Source organism: Triturus cristatus, chromosome 2_2 (genome assembly GCF_964204655.1).
Source record: "Triturus cristatus chromosome 2_2, aTriCri1.1, whole genome shotgun sequence".
NCBI lineage: Eukaryota > Metazoa > Chordata > Amphibia > Caudata > Salamandridae > Triturus > Triturus cristatus.
In genome coordinates, this window is record NC_140582.1 from 1,229,524,813 (window position 1) to 1,229,543,079 (window position 18,267).

Below are 18,267 nucleotides of genomic sequence, written 5' to 3' on the forward strand. Positions count from 1 at the left end.
TCTGTTTCACTGTTAGAGACCATGGGCCATATGTACAATGATTCTCGCTTGCAATTTCCTAATAACGAATGTTTGCGATTCTCTATTAGGAAATCGTAAACAGCTATGTACTATGGTGTTTTTAACACTGTTTGCTAATCCCAGTGGGTTGCAATTAACCTACCTCATTGATATTCATGAGGTAGGTTGCAATTTGCTACCCATTGGGAATGACTAAAAAACACAGGGACGGTGGTCTGCGGGGGCAGCAGACTGCCAGGTCTGTGTTGGCTTTTAAATAAAGCCACATTTTTAAAAAATCCAGCCCATTTTCCTTAAAGGAAAACGGGCTGCATTGAAAACAGAAAAAGAAAAGTTTTCTTTTAATTTTTTAAGGGTAGGCAGTGCTCAATGGGACCACTGCCTGCTCTTAAAAACGTTTTCATAACCATTCACAATGGGGACCCCTTCCCATTTGCAAATACGTTACCACCATTTTTCAAATGATGGCAAAATGCTAAAGTTTTGCAACTGCATTTAGGGTGAAAAACATTTATACATCCCACTGCGAATCGAGCTCAGGACGGAACATCCTTAACGGGCCACTTACTAATATCATAGCACAAACCCATTTTGAGATTCTGTAATAGGTTACTGAATCACAAAATTGGGTTTTGTAAATAGGAAAATGCTTTTTTTTGGTCACAAATGGCTCAATTCTGCTATTAGGACCATTTGTGACTACATAAAAGCTACGTAGATGTTGCTGTATGTGCCTTCCCAGGTTTGCTGAAACAGAGCCTTGATGACTTCCAATGTTTACTGTAAGACAGCTCCCAGTCCCCGACATCCTTTTTCTAACACATCCACCATCCCTTCCATGTTCACTGTAAAAGAAACTGATGTCTTCTATGTTGTAACAGAGCTACATCTGGTCCCTGTTTGCTGTGATAAAATCCCAAATGCCTTCTCCCTGTTTCTTCTGAAAAAGGGAACCCCCTCTAAATATTACATTTAAGGTCTGGGAGAAAAGGGGGACAAATACACCAAAACAATATATCAACAATCTCCTACTTGACCTCTATTTCTTTGCTCATTAGGGCTAAAACAGCTCCACTGGATTACTAATGTACTACCTGAGACATGCAACAAAGTTACTGTATCAAAACATTTGTATTGGTTTTTTAAAAGTTATTTCATTATAGTATTCAAAACATCAAAACCATACATATTATTGACTCTTTTTTGCATTTTTTCTTATTTTAACATAGATATTATATCATTTATACATGAGCAAATCTCGTGACCATTTTTATACACAAAATGTAGTTTTATCGACAAAACCCCTAACAATTCATCACATACTCATACTGCCTCTCATAGCCACATTTATACTCTTCCATACCATCCATACAAACAACCCACCCAGGAACACATACACATAAGGGTCAAACAAGGGACAAAAATGTTGGAATCTCTGTGCCCGTGTTGTGGGCTGGGTGCATACACAGACAGGTCGATGCACGTTTCGGCTGTGTTAAACACATTCTGACCACCTTCTTCAGGACCATCAAATTATATCAATTTTTGTGCAAGTAGTAGGGGTATCTGTAATATTAACAAGCATTTACAATGCAATAGGTCTCGCATTTACGCGAGTTTGAGCTATTCACATTGCAAATAACAATGCCTTTCATTTTTGTTTTCGTTTTTAAAACATAAATAAAAGGCATTGTCATTTACAATGCCAATAGCTTAAACTTGCGTAATTGGCGAGACCTATTGCGTTGCAAATGCTTGTTTATCTTGTCTTGGTTGCTGAGCATTCACAGACAGAGCTCAAATATCAGGCTTCGTCTTCTAACAAAATGCTGCTTATTAGATGAACGAGGAGAATGGTTTATGTTTCACTCTCTGATTACAAAGTGAGAGGATTTTGTAATTTATAAAAATGTGCTTTCTGTAAATTACAGTGCACTAGCACCATGTATTTCTGGCAGTATGCACCAAAAAGCACCTCCGGCTTCCCACCACACCCTTGCTACTCTCCTGCTGACTGGAGGCGGCTCATTTGCCGCACTTGTTCTTGGTCTGATGCTTGGATTTTTCACAATCCCTGTGACTTGGGTGATATAATATTGATGTCAGCACCCCCACCCTGAAAGTTGTTCCTGCACCCCTGCAGCTGTGTACAATACCACATGATCTATGTGTGCCGCATCCAAGGTCCAATATGGATTTGTGTTTGGCCTTCTTAACAAAAACACAGAAATATATTTGTAACCACTTTCACGGGTAGTAATGTGCAGGAGGCTTGTAAGCACTTATTGCATCAGGGTAGCAGGACGTTAAATCACAAAGCAAGAATCTCAAGATGACTCTAGAGGGCAGACGCACTAGCATTCTGTGCTGGGATTGCCTCACAAAAGTGATGTAAACCAGCACAGAATGGTTATTTGGGGCCTCAATTATGACGCCCTCACACTGCCGTTGCATCACTTTTTGTGACGCTGCGGCAGCGTAAACAATGCGCCACATTTACAAAGAGACGCATCTAGGGAGATGCGTCACTTTGCAAAGCCCTGAGGTACATTATATCTGCGTCAGGTATAATGTATGCTGGGTGGGCGTTCCCCGCAAAAAAAGACTCGTGGAAGTGTTGCAGTGAAATCTATGAGACTTCACTGCAACACTTCTACGGCCTCACTGCGTCAAATCCTTACGCTTGCTTGAAGCAGATGTAAGGGGTGACACAGGCCTATTCACAACTGGCATCTCCCATGTGACATGACACATTGCTGGAGTTGTGACTGACTCCTGACCCACTCCAGCAATGCACCATTTTTGCAACGTCAGATACATCAGGATTCCTGACATATCTGTAAATCCTGGCGACATGGAGCGCCATACAGTAAATACGGCGCCTCCGTGGTGTCGCAAGGATGGCGCACTGAAAAGTGTTGCATCTCTCTTTCACCCCAGCGATGCAACACTATTCATTAATAAGCCCCATAGAATTTAATTTCCAGCGCAAAACGTATTTTGTGCTAAAATATTTTCTGCAATAAATGTTTTCATCCTAGACTGGGTATTGTTCTGTTACCCCCCATGAGGGGGGCATCAATATACCAGAATATCATACACAAGGGAAGGGCCCCACCAGCCACTGATGCAAACAAGTTATTTTTTTATTAACAGCCTCAATCAATGTGTAAACATTCGTCTTTTTTAAGAAATATTTAAGCAGTTTATATGGTAATGTGCTGAGATATAAAATGGTTAAACAGTTCTCCCAAAAGACATGTGTTTACACATTGAATAAAGAAAGTGTATTAATACTGAAGTCACTTGTGTGTATTGCCGGCTAGTGGCGGAACTTCTCGTGTGTGGGATGTGAAAGTAACGCAAGGCCCGTGATTTCCATTCTTTGAGTCAAGGGGGCATTGCATGGGTGGTACATGGGCGTTTCAATGCAACCACATATGCAAAACCCTACCCAACAGTAGATATGGGTTTGCACTGTACGGCACACAGGAACAGTGGAAAAGTGTAAAAAACAAAGTAGGAAAAGTTGAAAGTTTGTCGAAGCATAGTATTTTTTAATGGAAAGTTACCCTTCGAGTGCAAAACCTATGCTAGACTTTATGCAGATACTTTTGCACAACGATGCAACGGTGTGTGTGGTGCTAGGCAGCCTGACTGTCGCTAGTTCTAGGGAGAGAGCAGGACCTTGCCATAACTTAGGAGCACTCTCCCTCTGACACAACACAGCAGCTCTTGTTGCATGACAGCTTTTTTAGTCTGGGCCTGGGTGTGCTTTCAATCTACTAAAATTGCTTCAACAGGGCCTTTGGGCCTTGCTTTACTAATATTTGATGCAATGCAGCACAGCAACAGAATGTGCTCCGCTGCCTTGCATCATACGGAGAGAGAACAAATGTGCCATATCCACTATATCTTGCATTTTTTCATCCTGCCAGTTCTGGACCACGTCAAGGTTCAATGCACCAACGCACATACGGTTGTGCCATGGTGCATGTGTGTGCTGTCTCTAATGCATAGGTTTTATACAGAATGGGGACCCTTCCAGCAGAAAAGCTATCCTGTAAGACTTTTCCCACTTTGCATTTGTGCTTTACAATGGTGGACACATGCAAAGTTGGAAAAATAAGAAGAAATTAAAACATTTCTCCTTGTTATGTCTGCCTAGAAGAGAGCTAGGGTTTCTGCACAAATCCTTGTGTATGAATATTAGTCGATAGGGATTTGCACTGGGTTTACATTACTTTTGTGATGCAAACCAGACGCAAAGCATTAGTAAGTCTGGGCCTTGGTTGATACCATACCTCACATGTGGATACAGGACCCTAAGACACAGAGGCATGATCCCAGAGAAGGGTGTCCAATGTGGGCCTAAGGGGGCTACATCAATGCCAGATTGTCAGGATACAAATGTAATGCAAATGGAGCTCAGTATGTAAGCCATTTGAACTACACTGGACACCCCTGCCATACAGGGATGGTGGCCATGTTGGATACTGACAACCTAACTCTGTGCCATTGACACTTTTTCAGACTAACCTTACACTGGAAGACCAGCAAGTGACCATCGATGGAAGGTTGAAATCCGTCCGCATCAAATGCCGTGACTTGTACTATAACTCAGAGTGGAGCGACTGGGCTGAACTCCAGGTGGGTCTTTTTAAAAGAAACCTAAGAGAGGTTTCAGCTCGACTATATATCGGATGGGCGAGGGAACACAATGCACTCTCAAGGAGCTACCATTGAAAAAGAGGACCCTCCCTCAGACTGATCACTTACTGTCTGAATGCCTCTTGCCTACACAACAACGTCTACCGCTGTAACTAAAGGTGGCGCAAGCCCTGTGCCTAGCAACAGCCACACAACTATTCCTTAACACTAAGGAGAGCCCCTAAAGGAGCTGTACGTTGGTACGTGTTATGCCTTCTTTTACGCCCAATGTATGGTTTATGGTTTATGCCATTGAAATAATGCCATCTAATTCAAGGTTTTAATGGGTGAAGATTAGCAGATTACTGATTCAGGATTTCACACACACACACACACACACACACACACACACACACACACACACACACATATATTTATAAATGTATATTTGGGTATTGGAATATAAATATATATATATTCAGTGAAAAAAACATAGGTTTCACACATGTTATGTTAGCTGGAAATTTTACTGATAAAAAACCAATGAAATTCCCCCGTTATAGTTAGTGCAGGCAACTATAACTCACGCGACCGCAATCCTCTGCTGATGACATATGTGTCTTTATGAAAAAAAAATATTTGTAATATATGTATAGCTAAAATTTAATGGAAGAAGACATGGGCAAATAAGTGTCTAAATACAGTATTAGCATCAGCAGAAGATTGCGGTCGCGTGAGTTATAGTTGCCTGCACTAACTATAACGGGGGAATTTCATTGGTTTTTTATCAGTAAAATTTCCAGCTAACTATAACATGTGTGAAACCTATGGTTTTTTCACTGAATATGCAAGGTTTTTTAAATGCTAATTCCTAACTATAACGTGTGTGAAACCTATGGTGTTTTCAGTGAATTTGTACGTTTTTTTAAATGCTAAGTTACTTTACGCCATTCGTGGCGTGCGCGCCCACTTAACGCAGTTCGTTCCGTGCGCGCACGGTGCGCTTCGCGCACCGTGCGTGCACAGTGAGCACGCGGTGCGCTTCGCGCACCGCGCGCCCACTTTACGCAGTTAGTGCCGTGCACGCACGGTGGGCCATGTACGCACGATGCGCACATGGAGGACATATGATGCGCTTCGTTGTGAAAGGCAATATTTTAATTTTTCTCATCTGTTATATGCCATGCTCAAATGGCCATTTGCACATGGGGTGGGGAGAGTATGGATAATTTTTTTTTTTTTTTATTAATTTTTACCGTACGGTAAGCGTAATCGGCGAAATTATCGAAAAAATTAAAATTCCGTTTTTGGCCTTGGGGGGTCTTTGAGGACTCCCTCAACATGGCTGGGTGCTTAGGAGCTGTCTAAACAGCCCCTTTACATGTTTTTGGCCTTTGTTTTTTAACCCCCTCTCAGACTGCGGGAGAGAAAATGGCGGCCGCCGCTTCCTGGTTTCGACCGATTCGAATGTTTACTAAGATGTAACAGCCAATCAGAATCGCGCTCGCGCACGACGGCGTGCGCGTACGGTAAGCGCACCGTAAGCGCACCGTAAGCTGGCTCAGATATATATATTGATTTAAAGGCTATTTTCTCAGAATCTACTGAACAGATTTACACCAAACCTACAAAAGGCACTTCCTTGACCTGTAGACTACCTCTCTGCCAAATTTCAAGGAACTCTGTTCAGCCGTTCGGGCTGTAGCTGTGTCTAAAGTTCCTATGGAAAAATGCATGGGAAAAACGCGTTTTGGGACCCCCCTTTTATCTCAGCCCCCGCTTGACGAATCCCCCCGAGACTTTCAGGGTAGGAGCGGAGCGTAGCGCCCCATTAGTTTTGAAAATTTCGCGAGGATTCGTCGACCAGCGCCAAAGTTATTCCAAATAGAATGTTGCGGTTTTCCTATGGAAACAGGGTCCTAACTATAACTACCTACTGGCGACCGCCAGTAGGTAATATATATATAGCCTCAATTCAAGTGATCTTTATACGGCCGAATGTGACCATAAAAGACAAGCAAACATAATAAAACCATTCAGTTACCGCATGCACCAATTCTAAATGCAATATAAAATCGATAGAATACATTATCAGGGAATCTTTTTCAAGTAGTACAGCAGCTATTGTCACAGGGTAAAACTATTAATAACAATCAAGCTGGGATACATCCTGTAAACATTGCATTAGGAATGGTTTATTTGTAACAATATAAAACAGCAAATTATTAAATACATAAATATTAATTAATAAAAAGTATTAAATAATTAATAATAATTAACCTACTTCCCACCCTATTCCCCTATAAACCCACAACCCGCTACGGAAATAAAACGCAACATTTAAGTACAAAATATTTAATAACTTCTCTTAATAAATGTATTATAATTAAATTACTTCCCACCCTATTCCACTATAAACCCACAACCCGCTACAGAACTAAAATGCAAAATGTAATTAAAAAATAATTAATAACATAAAAATTATTAATACATTTATTATAATTAAACTACTTCCCACCCTATTCTCCTTTAAACCCACAACCCACTACGGAACTAAAAAGCAAAATGTTGTTAAAAAAAAATTCATAACTTAGAAAAATTCAACACATATATCAAAATACAAAAGCAATACTTACGCAAAAATATAGAACACATACATTTAAATTAAACACTAGCATACATAACGCTAACTAAAAAAACTATATTTTTAACCGAGATATTTAAAAAAAACGATATTACTTACCTTCAACTCGATATTCTTGTCGACGATATTCTGACTGTCCATATTCTGGCATGACGATATTTCAACATCGATATTCTGGTAGGTCGATAATTTAAACTCTATATTTTGTCTGTTTACCATGAAAATGGTTTCTCCTGCCTGTCTCCTCCTTCTAATTATTGTTTACAACCCCCTCCCCCTGACATTGGCATTCCTCAGGAGCAGAACTCCCTCCTCCCAATATGGCGCCTTAACCACAGGTGTTACTTATCACCTCTTCAAAGCAGCCTGGCTAATCCACTTAACTCTAGCCAATCAGGACAGAGTACTGGTGGACAGAATTTTGGCTTACAGACAAGAAAGTCTTATAACTTCTTGTCTGTACATTTTTGGATAAATGTAACAATAAAATATTGTTGGTTTTATCAATAGCATTCTAGTGAGTTCTTGAATTATATTTTTCGGATACTCCCGAGAGGAATTATTAAAGAATAACTCCCTGCCATGTTAACCTATGTGGCTGGGGATTTTTAATGGGGAAAATTACTTGGGCCATTTTTCCAACGTCAGGGTTTAAAAAAACATATTTTATAAGGACCCTCCCTATATCTACAGGACACCCCACCCATGGAACACCTAGGGGAGACTTTAGGGATTCTGAATATGTACACATATTGCAGAACCTCACTACACAGTGCTCCTAGCACCAAAGACGATTTTGGGAAGCCCTTTACTACAATGTGGGGAGTGAAAGGTGTAATTTCACTAAACCCAAGGCATAGCAAACTTATTTTATAAGTGTTCTCCTTATAAATATTTAATCCCTCACAACGGGGGCACCTAAGGAAGACTCTGGGGGTACCTAATATACCAAAACATTGCAGTTTATACATTTTTAAGTGCCCCAAACACCAAAGTCGAGTTAGGGCACAATTTGTATTTCAAAAGCAGTCCTGCAACACAGGGCTGCTTTTAAACTGACCTAAGGCTTCAGCAGTGCACACATGCAAATGAAGAAAGGGTTGTTGGCCTCTAAACTGCCATGCCCTATTATATACTAGGGACTTAAAGGAAGTTTTGATCCCTAAACCCTATTATGAAGTAGGACCTTATAGGGGAGGTCATGCCAATCATAGGGGGTACCCTAATCCATAGTGTACTCTAGTGTATTTATGTGTTTTCACTGTATTCTAAGTGTGTTTCCAGCATAGCACTGGCCCTGGGCTGGGTTAGGCAGAGCCCAGGGACAGTCAGAGTCAGTTACTACCAGTACCAGTCAGCAAACAAATGGGGGTGCCCAGGGCACAAGATTGACTTTGCAACAATACATCATGGCTCTTTAGTAGCTGAGGGTGAAATAGTGCTTCTCCACATTTCCGGTGCCCTAACCAATTTAGTAAGTATTTAAGAAAGTACCAAAACAGAGGATTAAAACCCATGCAGAAAAACAATAAATGTAACAAGCTTTAGTCTGCCAAACAGTCACGTGGGCAAGGTGGGTCAGAACCCCTCAAAGCGCTGCTATCTTCCCAAAAGCAGCCAGACCACTCCTGCCCTGAAGCAGAAGAGGCGAGGTCTCTCCCAGTGGGTAAGATCTAGAATCAGGTACAGTACAGGGTCAACAGGCGCTAAAAATCTATAGTAACCTCTCACAGAGCTCTAACTTAATTCAATATGCAACCTCTTTGCCTTGCAGAGCTCTGAAAAATGGCTCTTGACCTTAAGTTCATCTTCCCTTTAAATACTTGAGGGAGTCGTGAAGAAGGCAGACAATCCCATGGCTCAAGAGGTTTTTTAAATGTAATCTAGCCATGGAATTGTACGGCCCTTGTCTAAACGAAGACAGTCAGTGATAATATCCCTGCACAGACAGGCATCAGGGTTAAGCCACACACTGACCCACAACAGCAAAGGAGCCAACTTTACTTTATCTGATGAATAGTGTAGGTTTAGCTCTGAGTGCATGATGAAATTTGAGCTGGAGTGGGGGATATGGAGAAGCCCCTGGAAAATACGATTTTCCTCGACTTGGTGGGAGGAAGCATTAAGATGTCCCCAGACCCCTGCACCATATAGGGGTGTTGAAACACACTGAGGGGCCGATTCCGATTTCGGCCGGAAGGGCTCCGAACGATGGTTAGAGCCCTTCCGACCGAATCGGAACGTGTCGACCGAATTCCTGAGCGACCGAGCCATTCCGATGGGCTCGGTCGGAAAGGAATCCGACTCGGATTTCCGGATGGCTGAGGACAGGCTCGGAGAGCCCATCCGCCGTCCGGAAATCCCTCAGTACTCCCCCGGCCACCTCTTTGCGACCGAGGGAGTACGATGGCAGTCGGAAACTGTCTTAAGTTAAACTTAAGTTAGGTTTTTGTCTAAAAATCAAAACTTAAGACAAACTTAAGAAAAAATCCTAACTTTACCACTCCTAAATGCCATTTGTGAATATCGAAAGTCGCAAAGTTAGGATTTTGTCTCAGACTACTTCTGTGAATCGGGCACTATGTTCAGTAAAAAACTCAAAACTTGGGGCCAGATACATAAATCAAAACGTTGTGTGATTTCCTAATTACGAATCTTTGTGATTCGCAATTAGGAAATTGCAAAAGAAATGCATGAAAGTGTGTGGAACACTTTTAGCAATTCCTAGGGGATTGTAAATGACCTACCGCGTGAATATTAATGAAGTAGGTCGCAATTTGCGACCTCCTAGGAATCGCAAAAATTACAGGGAAGGTGGCCTGCTGGGCTCAGCACACCACCATGTCTGTGATTGCTTTTAAATAAAGCATTTTTTTTTATGAAGCCCGTTTTCCTTAAAGGAAACCCGGATGCGTTTCAAAAACAAAATTGAAAAGTTTTCTTTTCATATTTTAAGCGCAGGCAGTGATCCGTGGGACCACTGCTTGCTCTTAAAAAAGGATTTTACAAGCATTCACAAAGGGGAAGGGGTCCCTTGTGGGCCCCTTCCCATTTGCGAATGGGTTGCCACTTCTTGAAGAAAAATGTGAATGTTTTGCGACCATATTCATGTTCACAAAGCATTCAGCCTACCATTAGGATTCGCTATTTGAAAGGGAAGCCCTAAACACACCCCTTCCAAATAGCAAATCGAAAACCCATTTTGCAATTTGGTAACAGCTTACCGAATCTCAAAATTGTGTTTGCTGCATCGGAAAAGCATTTTTTGCGATCGCAAACAGGCCAAATCTGCGATTCTGCGAGTACTGGACTGTTTTAAGAGACCCTTGTAACATGTGGAAGCCTGGCGCGGGGACACTCCAAATGGAGTAATCATGAGCTTTACAAAATTCTTAACTTAACATAACTTCTGAAGTATTGAGGTGTTTCACTCTTGAAAGCACTGGTTACACTGCAACAGCTCCACAGTGAACAGAGGAACCACCGACGGCAATGGGAAGGGCTTGGCTGGTCCCAAATAAACACCGGAAGAGAAAATAAGTATAAAATATCCAACACAGCACCCAGACAGTAGGAGACAGGGAAATGGGATCCATAAGAGACATCACAACACTGCTCAAGAGTCCATCAGTAAACCACTTGCAGCCTGACCGTGAGGCGGTAGAAGGAGGTTTATGGGTCTTAGCAAAGGAGTGGGAGAAAGAAACGACCACCAAGATGAAGTGGCGGCAGAGCTGATGTACACGAGGAGTTGGAGACGGATGCTTGATTCTTGGGGGTGCCAATGGAAGTGAGGATGTGTTGAGCTGAGGAGTACCAGGGCATCGAACCATAGCACCCAACAGTGCTGAAGATGCCAGGAGTCTGCATTAGGTTTAATGTCATCACTTATAACAGTTGACAGAGAAGATGAAGATGTCAAGGATCTAGAGTTGGGAGAAAATGTGCAACAGACCAACCATTCGCTATGACTTGGTCGCCTTGGAAAGGTTTCCACGCGATTGAGAGGCCGTTACTTTTATTTATTCCCAAAAAACAAATCCCCGAGAAACCCCTGAGATCAAATTCAATTTCCCTCGAATTACAAACAAAACACTTAGGAAGGTGTCTTAATACAGAACATATTTTTGTAATTGTGTCTTAGGCTAAAGTATTCGGCTGAGCAAGCGTGGTTCAGGAAGGATGGTTTATGACATGTCACCGTTGGTGTTGCATTGGTTTGCAAGAAGTGATGTCTTCCATTTTGAGAGGGTGTCTATGCAACAGTCATGAGTGACGTGTCACAGTGCCACTGGGCGTAGGGCATCCGCCACACTCTGAGATTGTGTGACATGCATTGCACCGGTGACTGTAATCAAGTAACATGCATCAGCTCTTGGTCTCTAATTGAAAATGGAAGTTTACCCTGGATAGTCGGTGCAAATGCTGGTGTAAAGTTGCCTGATCACCGGTGCCAGATGACGAAGTCGAAGATGCAAGTAAATGTTTGTGGTTGGCTTGTGCAGTTCTCTCGTAATCCATGTACTGCTTTCTCTTGATAGACAAGAAGACGGACATAGTAAGTGAGCAGCAGAGACACCATGAAGACATGAAGTGGAGAAGAACTGGAAGCTGGCCTTTGGATTAGGGATTGGTCTATTTCTTCCAGGCGGGGCACCATCTTTTGTAGGACACTAAATGTAACCTCGATCACGACTTATGTTGTATCACGCTTTCTTAAGTCTCAAAATGTAGGGCCCTCAAGCCTTGCTATCTGGACCAAATATTCTCCTAGCAAGCACTGAATATAGGCTGTATGGATTGCATACTCACAGGAGTTGCTGCATTTCATCCAGAGATAATGATCTGGTCACTGTAAAATACCAAAGGATGATAAAAAGCAAATTGTCCCTCTGAAGACAATTGTTTTCCTGAACTGAACACCACACAGGTTTTTTCAGGGAAAGCCATCGGCTCATGAGAATAAAGATTTTGTTTTCAAGCTTTCATACAATACAACTAGAAAAGTGTAGGAAGTTTTTCCTTCCTTGGTGAAATGTTTTTTTAAATCAAACTTCAACAACCAAATTAGAAAAAGAGGCGACCCCTATTGTGTTCCAGGGCACCCCCATCAATAGTGTCGCTAGCGGTGTTTATTGTGTGGTGTTGGCTCTCAGTAGGGAAGGGCTGCAAAACAAATTAATGGTTCCGTTTGAGGCTGCAACTTTGAGGCAATAAGGGCTATCCGACCATCTCATTACAATGACGTGATCTAACAGGCATGCAGCTGAGAGTCCATCTCTTTGTGATGACATGAAGACTAACAGGCATGCAGCTGAGAGTCTATCTCGTTGCGATGACATGATCTAACAGGCATGCAGCTGAGAGTCCATCTTGTTGTGATGACATGAGAACTAACAGGCATACAGCTGACAGTCCATCTCGTTGCGATGACATGAGGACTAACAGGCATGCAGCTGAGAGTCCATCTCATTGCCATTGCATAAGGACTAACAGGCATGCAGCTGAGAGTCCATCTTGTTGTGATGACATGAGGACTAACAAGCATGCAGTTGAGAATCCATCTCATTGCGATGACTTGATCTAACAGGCATGCAGCTGAGAGCCCATCTTATCACGATGACATGTCTAACAGGCATGCAGCTGAGAGTCCATCTCCTTGCAATGCTATAAGGACTAACAGGCATGCAGCTGAGAGTCCATCTCGTTGCGATGACATGAGGACTAACAGGCATGCAGCTGAGAGTCCATCTCATTGCGATGACTTGATCTAACAGGCATGCAGCTGAGAGCCCATCTCATCACAATGACATGTCTAACAGGCGTGCAGCTGAGAGTCTATCTTGTTGCGATGACATGAGGACTAACAGGCATGCAGCTGAGAGCCCATCTCATCATGATGAGATGTCTAACAGGCATGCAGCTGAAAGTCCATCTCATTGCAATGAGATGTGGAATAAAGGGCATGCAGCAAATTGTAAGATTCTGGCAAGTTCATATTTTCCTCACAATTATGAATTCCTTTACCCGCTAGTGTTGGGTATGCTTACAAAACCCAACCACTGCTTTTATTACAACTACTAATTTAGTGCTTTCAAAGCAGCACCATGTTTTCCCTAGAGATTCTTAAGACTGTGATCTCAATATAATCATCTGTTTTGCAGCATCCTCTGGTCTTCCTGAGGAAATACGAGGGTGTGCCTGAATGTCATGGCCTAAGCTCAAGTTGGTCATCCTGGCCTTGAAAGGTCCGCACGCTTAAAGACCTTTGTACGCGGCTGATGTAGTCTACACAGACACTGGTGGTTTTAGTTTCTTCAATGTTCTCCAACAGACCCAGGCTGTGTTAGTCTCCTGGAACATTGGGGAAGGCTTAGATTAAATCCCTTTCCAGGGAAATGGGTAGCGAACTGACCAGCGTAAGAAAATGACCTTTATTTAATACAAAAGGGTTGAGATATTCTTTAGTCAGTGGTTAATATTTATGTATTCAAATATTTATTTCTGTAATTATTTTTTTTATATATTTAACAAACCTGCACCATATTGCTGCATGAAAAACATTATTAAAGTTTCTATTTGCCATAATTGTTTTTCCTGTTCTTTTTTGCGTACTCAAGTTGAATAGGACAGGTTTTTACCCACACTTCTCTATTTCTGTAGACCCTCCAGTTTTCTATTAGCCCCAAAATTGAAGCTCTGCTGTGCTCTGCAGAGCATCCCCTTCTTCCTGTGTTCCATGGCTCCTGTAATTCCACAATTGGAAACATTTAAAAGACGGTCCTTGGCATGGTACATGCACCCCGTGCACCCACATGGTTCCTTCGCATGGTTCATGCACCCCGTGCACCCACATGGTTCCTTCGCATGGTTCATGCACCCCATGCACCCACATGGTTCCTTCGCATGGTACATGCACCCCGTGCACCCACATGGTTCCTTCACATGGTTCCTTCGCATGGTACATGCCCCCCGTGCACCCACATGGTTCCTTCACATGGTTCGTGCACCCCGTGCACCCACATGGTTCCTTCACATGGTACATGCACCCCGTGCACCGACATGGTTCCTTCGCATGGTTCATGCACCCCGTGCACCCACATGGTTCCTTCGCATGGTTCATGCACCCCATGCACCCACATGGTTCCTTCGCATGGTACATGCACCCCGTGCACCCACATGGTTCCTTCACATGGTTCCTTCGCATGGTACATGCACCCTGTGCACCCACATGGTTCCTTCACATGGTTCGTGCACCCCGTGCACCCACATGGTTCCTTCACATGGTACATGCACCCCGTGCACCAACATGGTTCCTCCTCAGAGACACACAGACCTGGTAAATATGCACATTTAAAGGGAGCTTTGCATTAACAATACAAGACGCTAAGCTTGCTGTGAGGCACTCATCAGAGTGCAATATTTACTAATTCTGGAAAAGGAACTGCACAATTCCAAGAATTTCAAAAGGTAAAGGCTGGGGGGTGGGGGCGCGGTCTTCATTTTACCCACAGTGACAAGAAGGGGTCTGTGAACTCCTGGTGTAGTGTCTGTGTTTAGTCACTGTTCAACTACGATTGAATGCCTAAATGAACTCAGAGGCGCCTTCACCGATGAGTGTGTCTCAGAAGGCAGTGGACACCCTAAGCAGCTCTGTACTTTTTCAACTTTCTTCCAGCAATGAGATTTTAACACCATGGTACCTTTAGAAGCACTGACTCCCAAAGTTCAAAGCCCAGAAATGTGATTATCCAGTGTTTGGAAAAAAGTAAATACATGGGGAGACCTTCTCACAGCCATGGTTCGAGGTGATTTGGGCACTTTGGGGAAAGAATGCTGGAGCAGAGCTCAAGTTCTCAGTTTAGGAGAAGGCAAGCCCCCAAGAAGGTGTGTTCATGGAGCCCCGCTTCACAGTGCATGGCGTGTATAGCGCCATGCTAAGATGGCGGACGCTTCTCAAGCACGTTACAGCCACAGTTCTCCTTAAGGCTTCCTTTGTGAAGGGAAACTTTAGAAGGACCTTGTATACACAGTGAAACTTGCATGTCTCCACCAGATTGAAAGGCTTGGGGCTGTTCACAAACTGCATTTTGTGGTACATTTTTTAATACTACAAAACGTATTACAAAGTCGTCCCCACAAAATCGTATTCACAAGGGGCCTGATTCTGAAAGGTAGCTTACACTTTTGAGTAAGTTTACTACTCACAAAATCTAAGTGTATATTTACAACAAAAGTGCAATGTTTTGCATTAGTACTTTAGTGTACTTTGTGAATAGTATTTTGTAGTCCGTTTGTAGTAGTATTTTAGTACTACAAACGGACTACAAAACGCAGTTTGTGAATAGCCGCCAGGGAAGCGAAACCTTCTTTTACTGACACTGTATGATCACTGCAAAGTCCTGCATTGTTTGTCTGTTAGAAATTGGGTTATTGGTTGACTGGGTGTGAGCCCTGGGCAAACAGCAACCACAAACCTAGTAAGGATAAGGCACAAGCAAACCCCAAATTCTCCTGTGCTCATCGCCTGGTAGCTTGGCACAGAGCAGTCAGTCTTAACTTACAGTCAATGTGTAAAGTACTTGTGAAACAATCCAAAAATTTGAAAAGTCCAATCAGTAGAACTGGAGTTATAAATTTGTAAAGAATAAACTACAATACAGCGCCTAAAAGCATAAAGCGCTAACTGCAACTATCTGGTCGCGCTGGACCGAATCAAAGCCAAAAGTTCAAGCCTGCCTGTGATGGAGAGTGGGTCAGATACAGCCCCAAATCAGTCACGCTGAAGGTTTACCTTCTCATGTTTTGTGCCAAGAGTCCCCTTCACATTCAAGAAAGACCCTGGGAGCAAGAAGAGTGTCGCTGATGGTGGTCGGTGTGGCGCGAGGAGCAGGCCGTACATCACAGATAGGCGGGATGGTACGTTGTGTTGGAGGTCCTCCGCGGGCGATCGATGCTTGCTGGGCGGAGAGACAGGCTTGTGGCGGCTCGTGCTGATTTTCCGTGCGAGCGGTGCGGTTCAAGTGCAAATGGGCCCTTTTGCAGTGGCAAGGAGTGCAAAAGCTTGAATTTAAGAGCACAAGTGCCACACCGTGGGTCCAGGATCTCAGAGGCACCTCTTGGGGGTCAGAAACTAATTGAAGAAGGGTCCAGGAGATTTGGGGAGACTGTTAGGTCCCTGAGGCTCAGATCTGGAGGCCAGCAGACTAACCCTTTGAGTCTCTCTGGGGTCCTAGGTTCAAGATGAGTTCCAGGTCCAGTGGTTCCTCTATGAGCAAGAGGGCAGCAGGCGGCAAGTCAGCACAGCAAGGCAGCAGCTCCTTCTGGGCAGCAGTCTAGCAGAGTGACAGTCTTTTCAACTGCACAGCAGTCATTCTTCTTGGCAAAGAATCCACAGGCCCAGCAGTGTACTGAAGTGGTGGTGTCTGAGGTCCTTCTTTTATACCCTGATGCCCTGGTTCTGGACGGTTGGAAAAGCTTCTAGACAGTGTCTTTGAAGTGCATGGAATTCCCTACCTCCCCTGCCCTGGCTCCAATCTTGCGGAAGTGACAATGCAGGGCCATTAGGCCCTTTGTGGGGAAGCAGCACACAACCTATTCAAGTGCAAGTGGGGCTCTGCCCAGCTACTTCTCATCCTGACAGTGATGGCCCATCCAGGCACACCTAAGCTCCCCATTCTGTGCGGCTGTTTAGGAGAATTACACAAAGCCCAACAGCCAATTACAACCAGTCATGTGCTCAGAGACAGGCTGCAGGCACGACATAGCTAAGGCAAGAAAATGACAAAGTTCTAAAAGTGGCATTTTCACAATTGCAATTCAAAATCCGACTTTACCATACATTAGGATTTTAATTTGTGGTTGAAGAGATGCAAACTTAAAGGGGTTATCTCTTGCTTTTTGGAAATTACACTAAAATGTAATAAGGTAACTCCAGTGTTATCTTATGGGAAAGATAGGCCTTGCAGTGGTGAAAAACGAATTTACGAGATTTTACTACCAGGACATGTTAAAACTAAAAGTACATGTCCGACTTTTCAGATACACTGCATCCTGCCATCTGGGCTGTCCAGGACCTACCCTAGGGGAGACTTATGTGTATTGAAAAGGAAGGTTTGCGCTTGGCAAAAGGTTTATTTTGCCAGGTCAAAATGGCAGTTTAAAACTGCACACACAGGCTCTGCAATGGCAGGCCTGAGGCATGTTTGAAGGGCTACTTAAGTGGGTGGCACCATCAGTGCTGCAGACCCACTAGCAGCATTTAATTTACAGGCCTTGGACACATGTAGTGCACTTTACTAAAGACTTATAAGTAAATTAAATATGCCAATTGTTGATAAGCCAATATTACCATGTTTAGGGGAGAGAGCACATGCACTTTAGCACTGGTAGGCACTAGTAAAATTCTCAGCGTCCTAAGGCCAGGAAAAACCAACTTAGCAAAAAGTAGGACGAGGATGGCAAAAAGTTAGGGGGTGACCTTCCAGGAAGGGGCAGGTCCAACGTTGCCAAAGTCAAATAAAGGCATCCCTTAGGAACAATGGGTATGTTTTTTATGTTTAGAGTGCTGGTTGCCATCTTGTGATCTCTGTGGAGCGCACAATGTATACATCCTTGGAATTTTATCTTCAGACTCAATACTAACATCCCTGTTGTGCACTATGCCAGGCGCAAGATGCTCAACAGAAATCTTTCAGCTCTCCAAGAAGACTAGACATTATTTGCAAACACCGAGAAAGAGCAATGAAACTAATTGGTGCTTGTTATACGGAAAATATATTGCAAACGTCAGACATGAAGCATAGGTGGATTGATTTTGGTTTAATAAATAACATTTGTAGAAATGTTTTTAGTGTATTGTAAATCTTTAATCTGTATGCTATAGTTTTTTAATCTTTAGGGCAAGGGATATAATTTCCAGGGGCCCAGGAAATGCTGCAGGTGAATTACTT

The 18,267-nt window shown here is 43.2% G+C and overlaps 1 protein-coding gene across 1 annotated transcript in view; it reads left to right on the plus strand.

Moving 5' to 3' along the window:
- LOC146863459 (interleukin-12 subunit beta-like) overlaps positions 1–12,547 on the plus strand; it is a 72,685-nt gene extending 60,138 nt beyond the window's left edge. Inside the window, exons 7-8 of the mRNA XM_085643176.1 lie at positions 4,555–4,671; positions 11,857–12,547. Of these exons, the coding sequence (XP_085499302.1) occupies positions 4,555–4,671; positions 11,857–11,874 (135 nt within the window). The 3' untranslated portion in view covers positions 11,875–12,547. The remainder of the gene's footprint in view (positions 1–4,554; positions 4,672–11,856) is intronic.
- Positions 12,548–18,267: the final 5,720 nt, after the last annotated feature.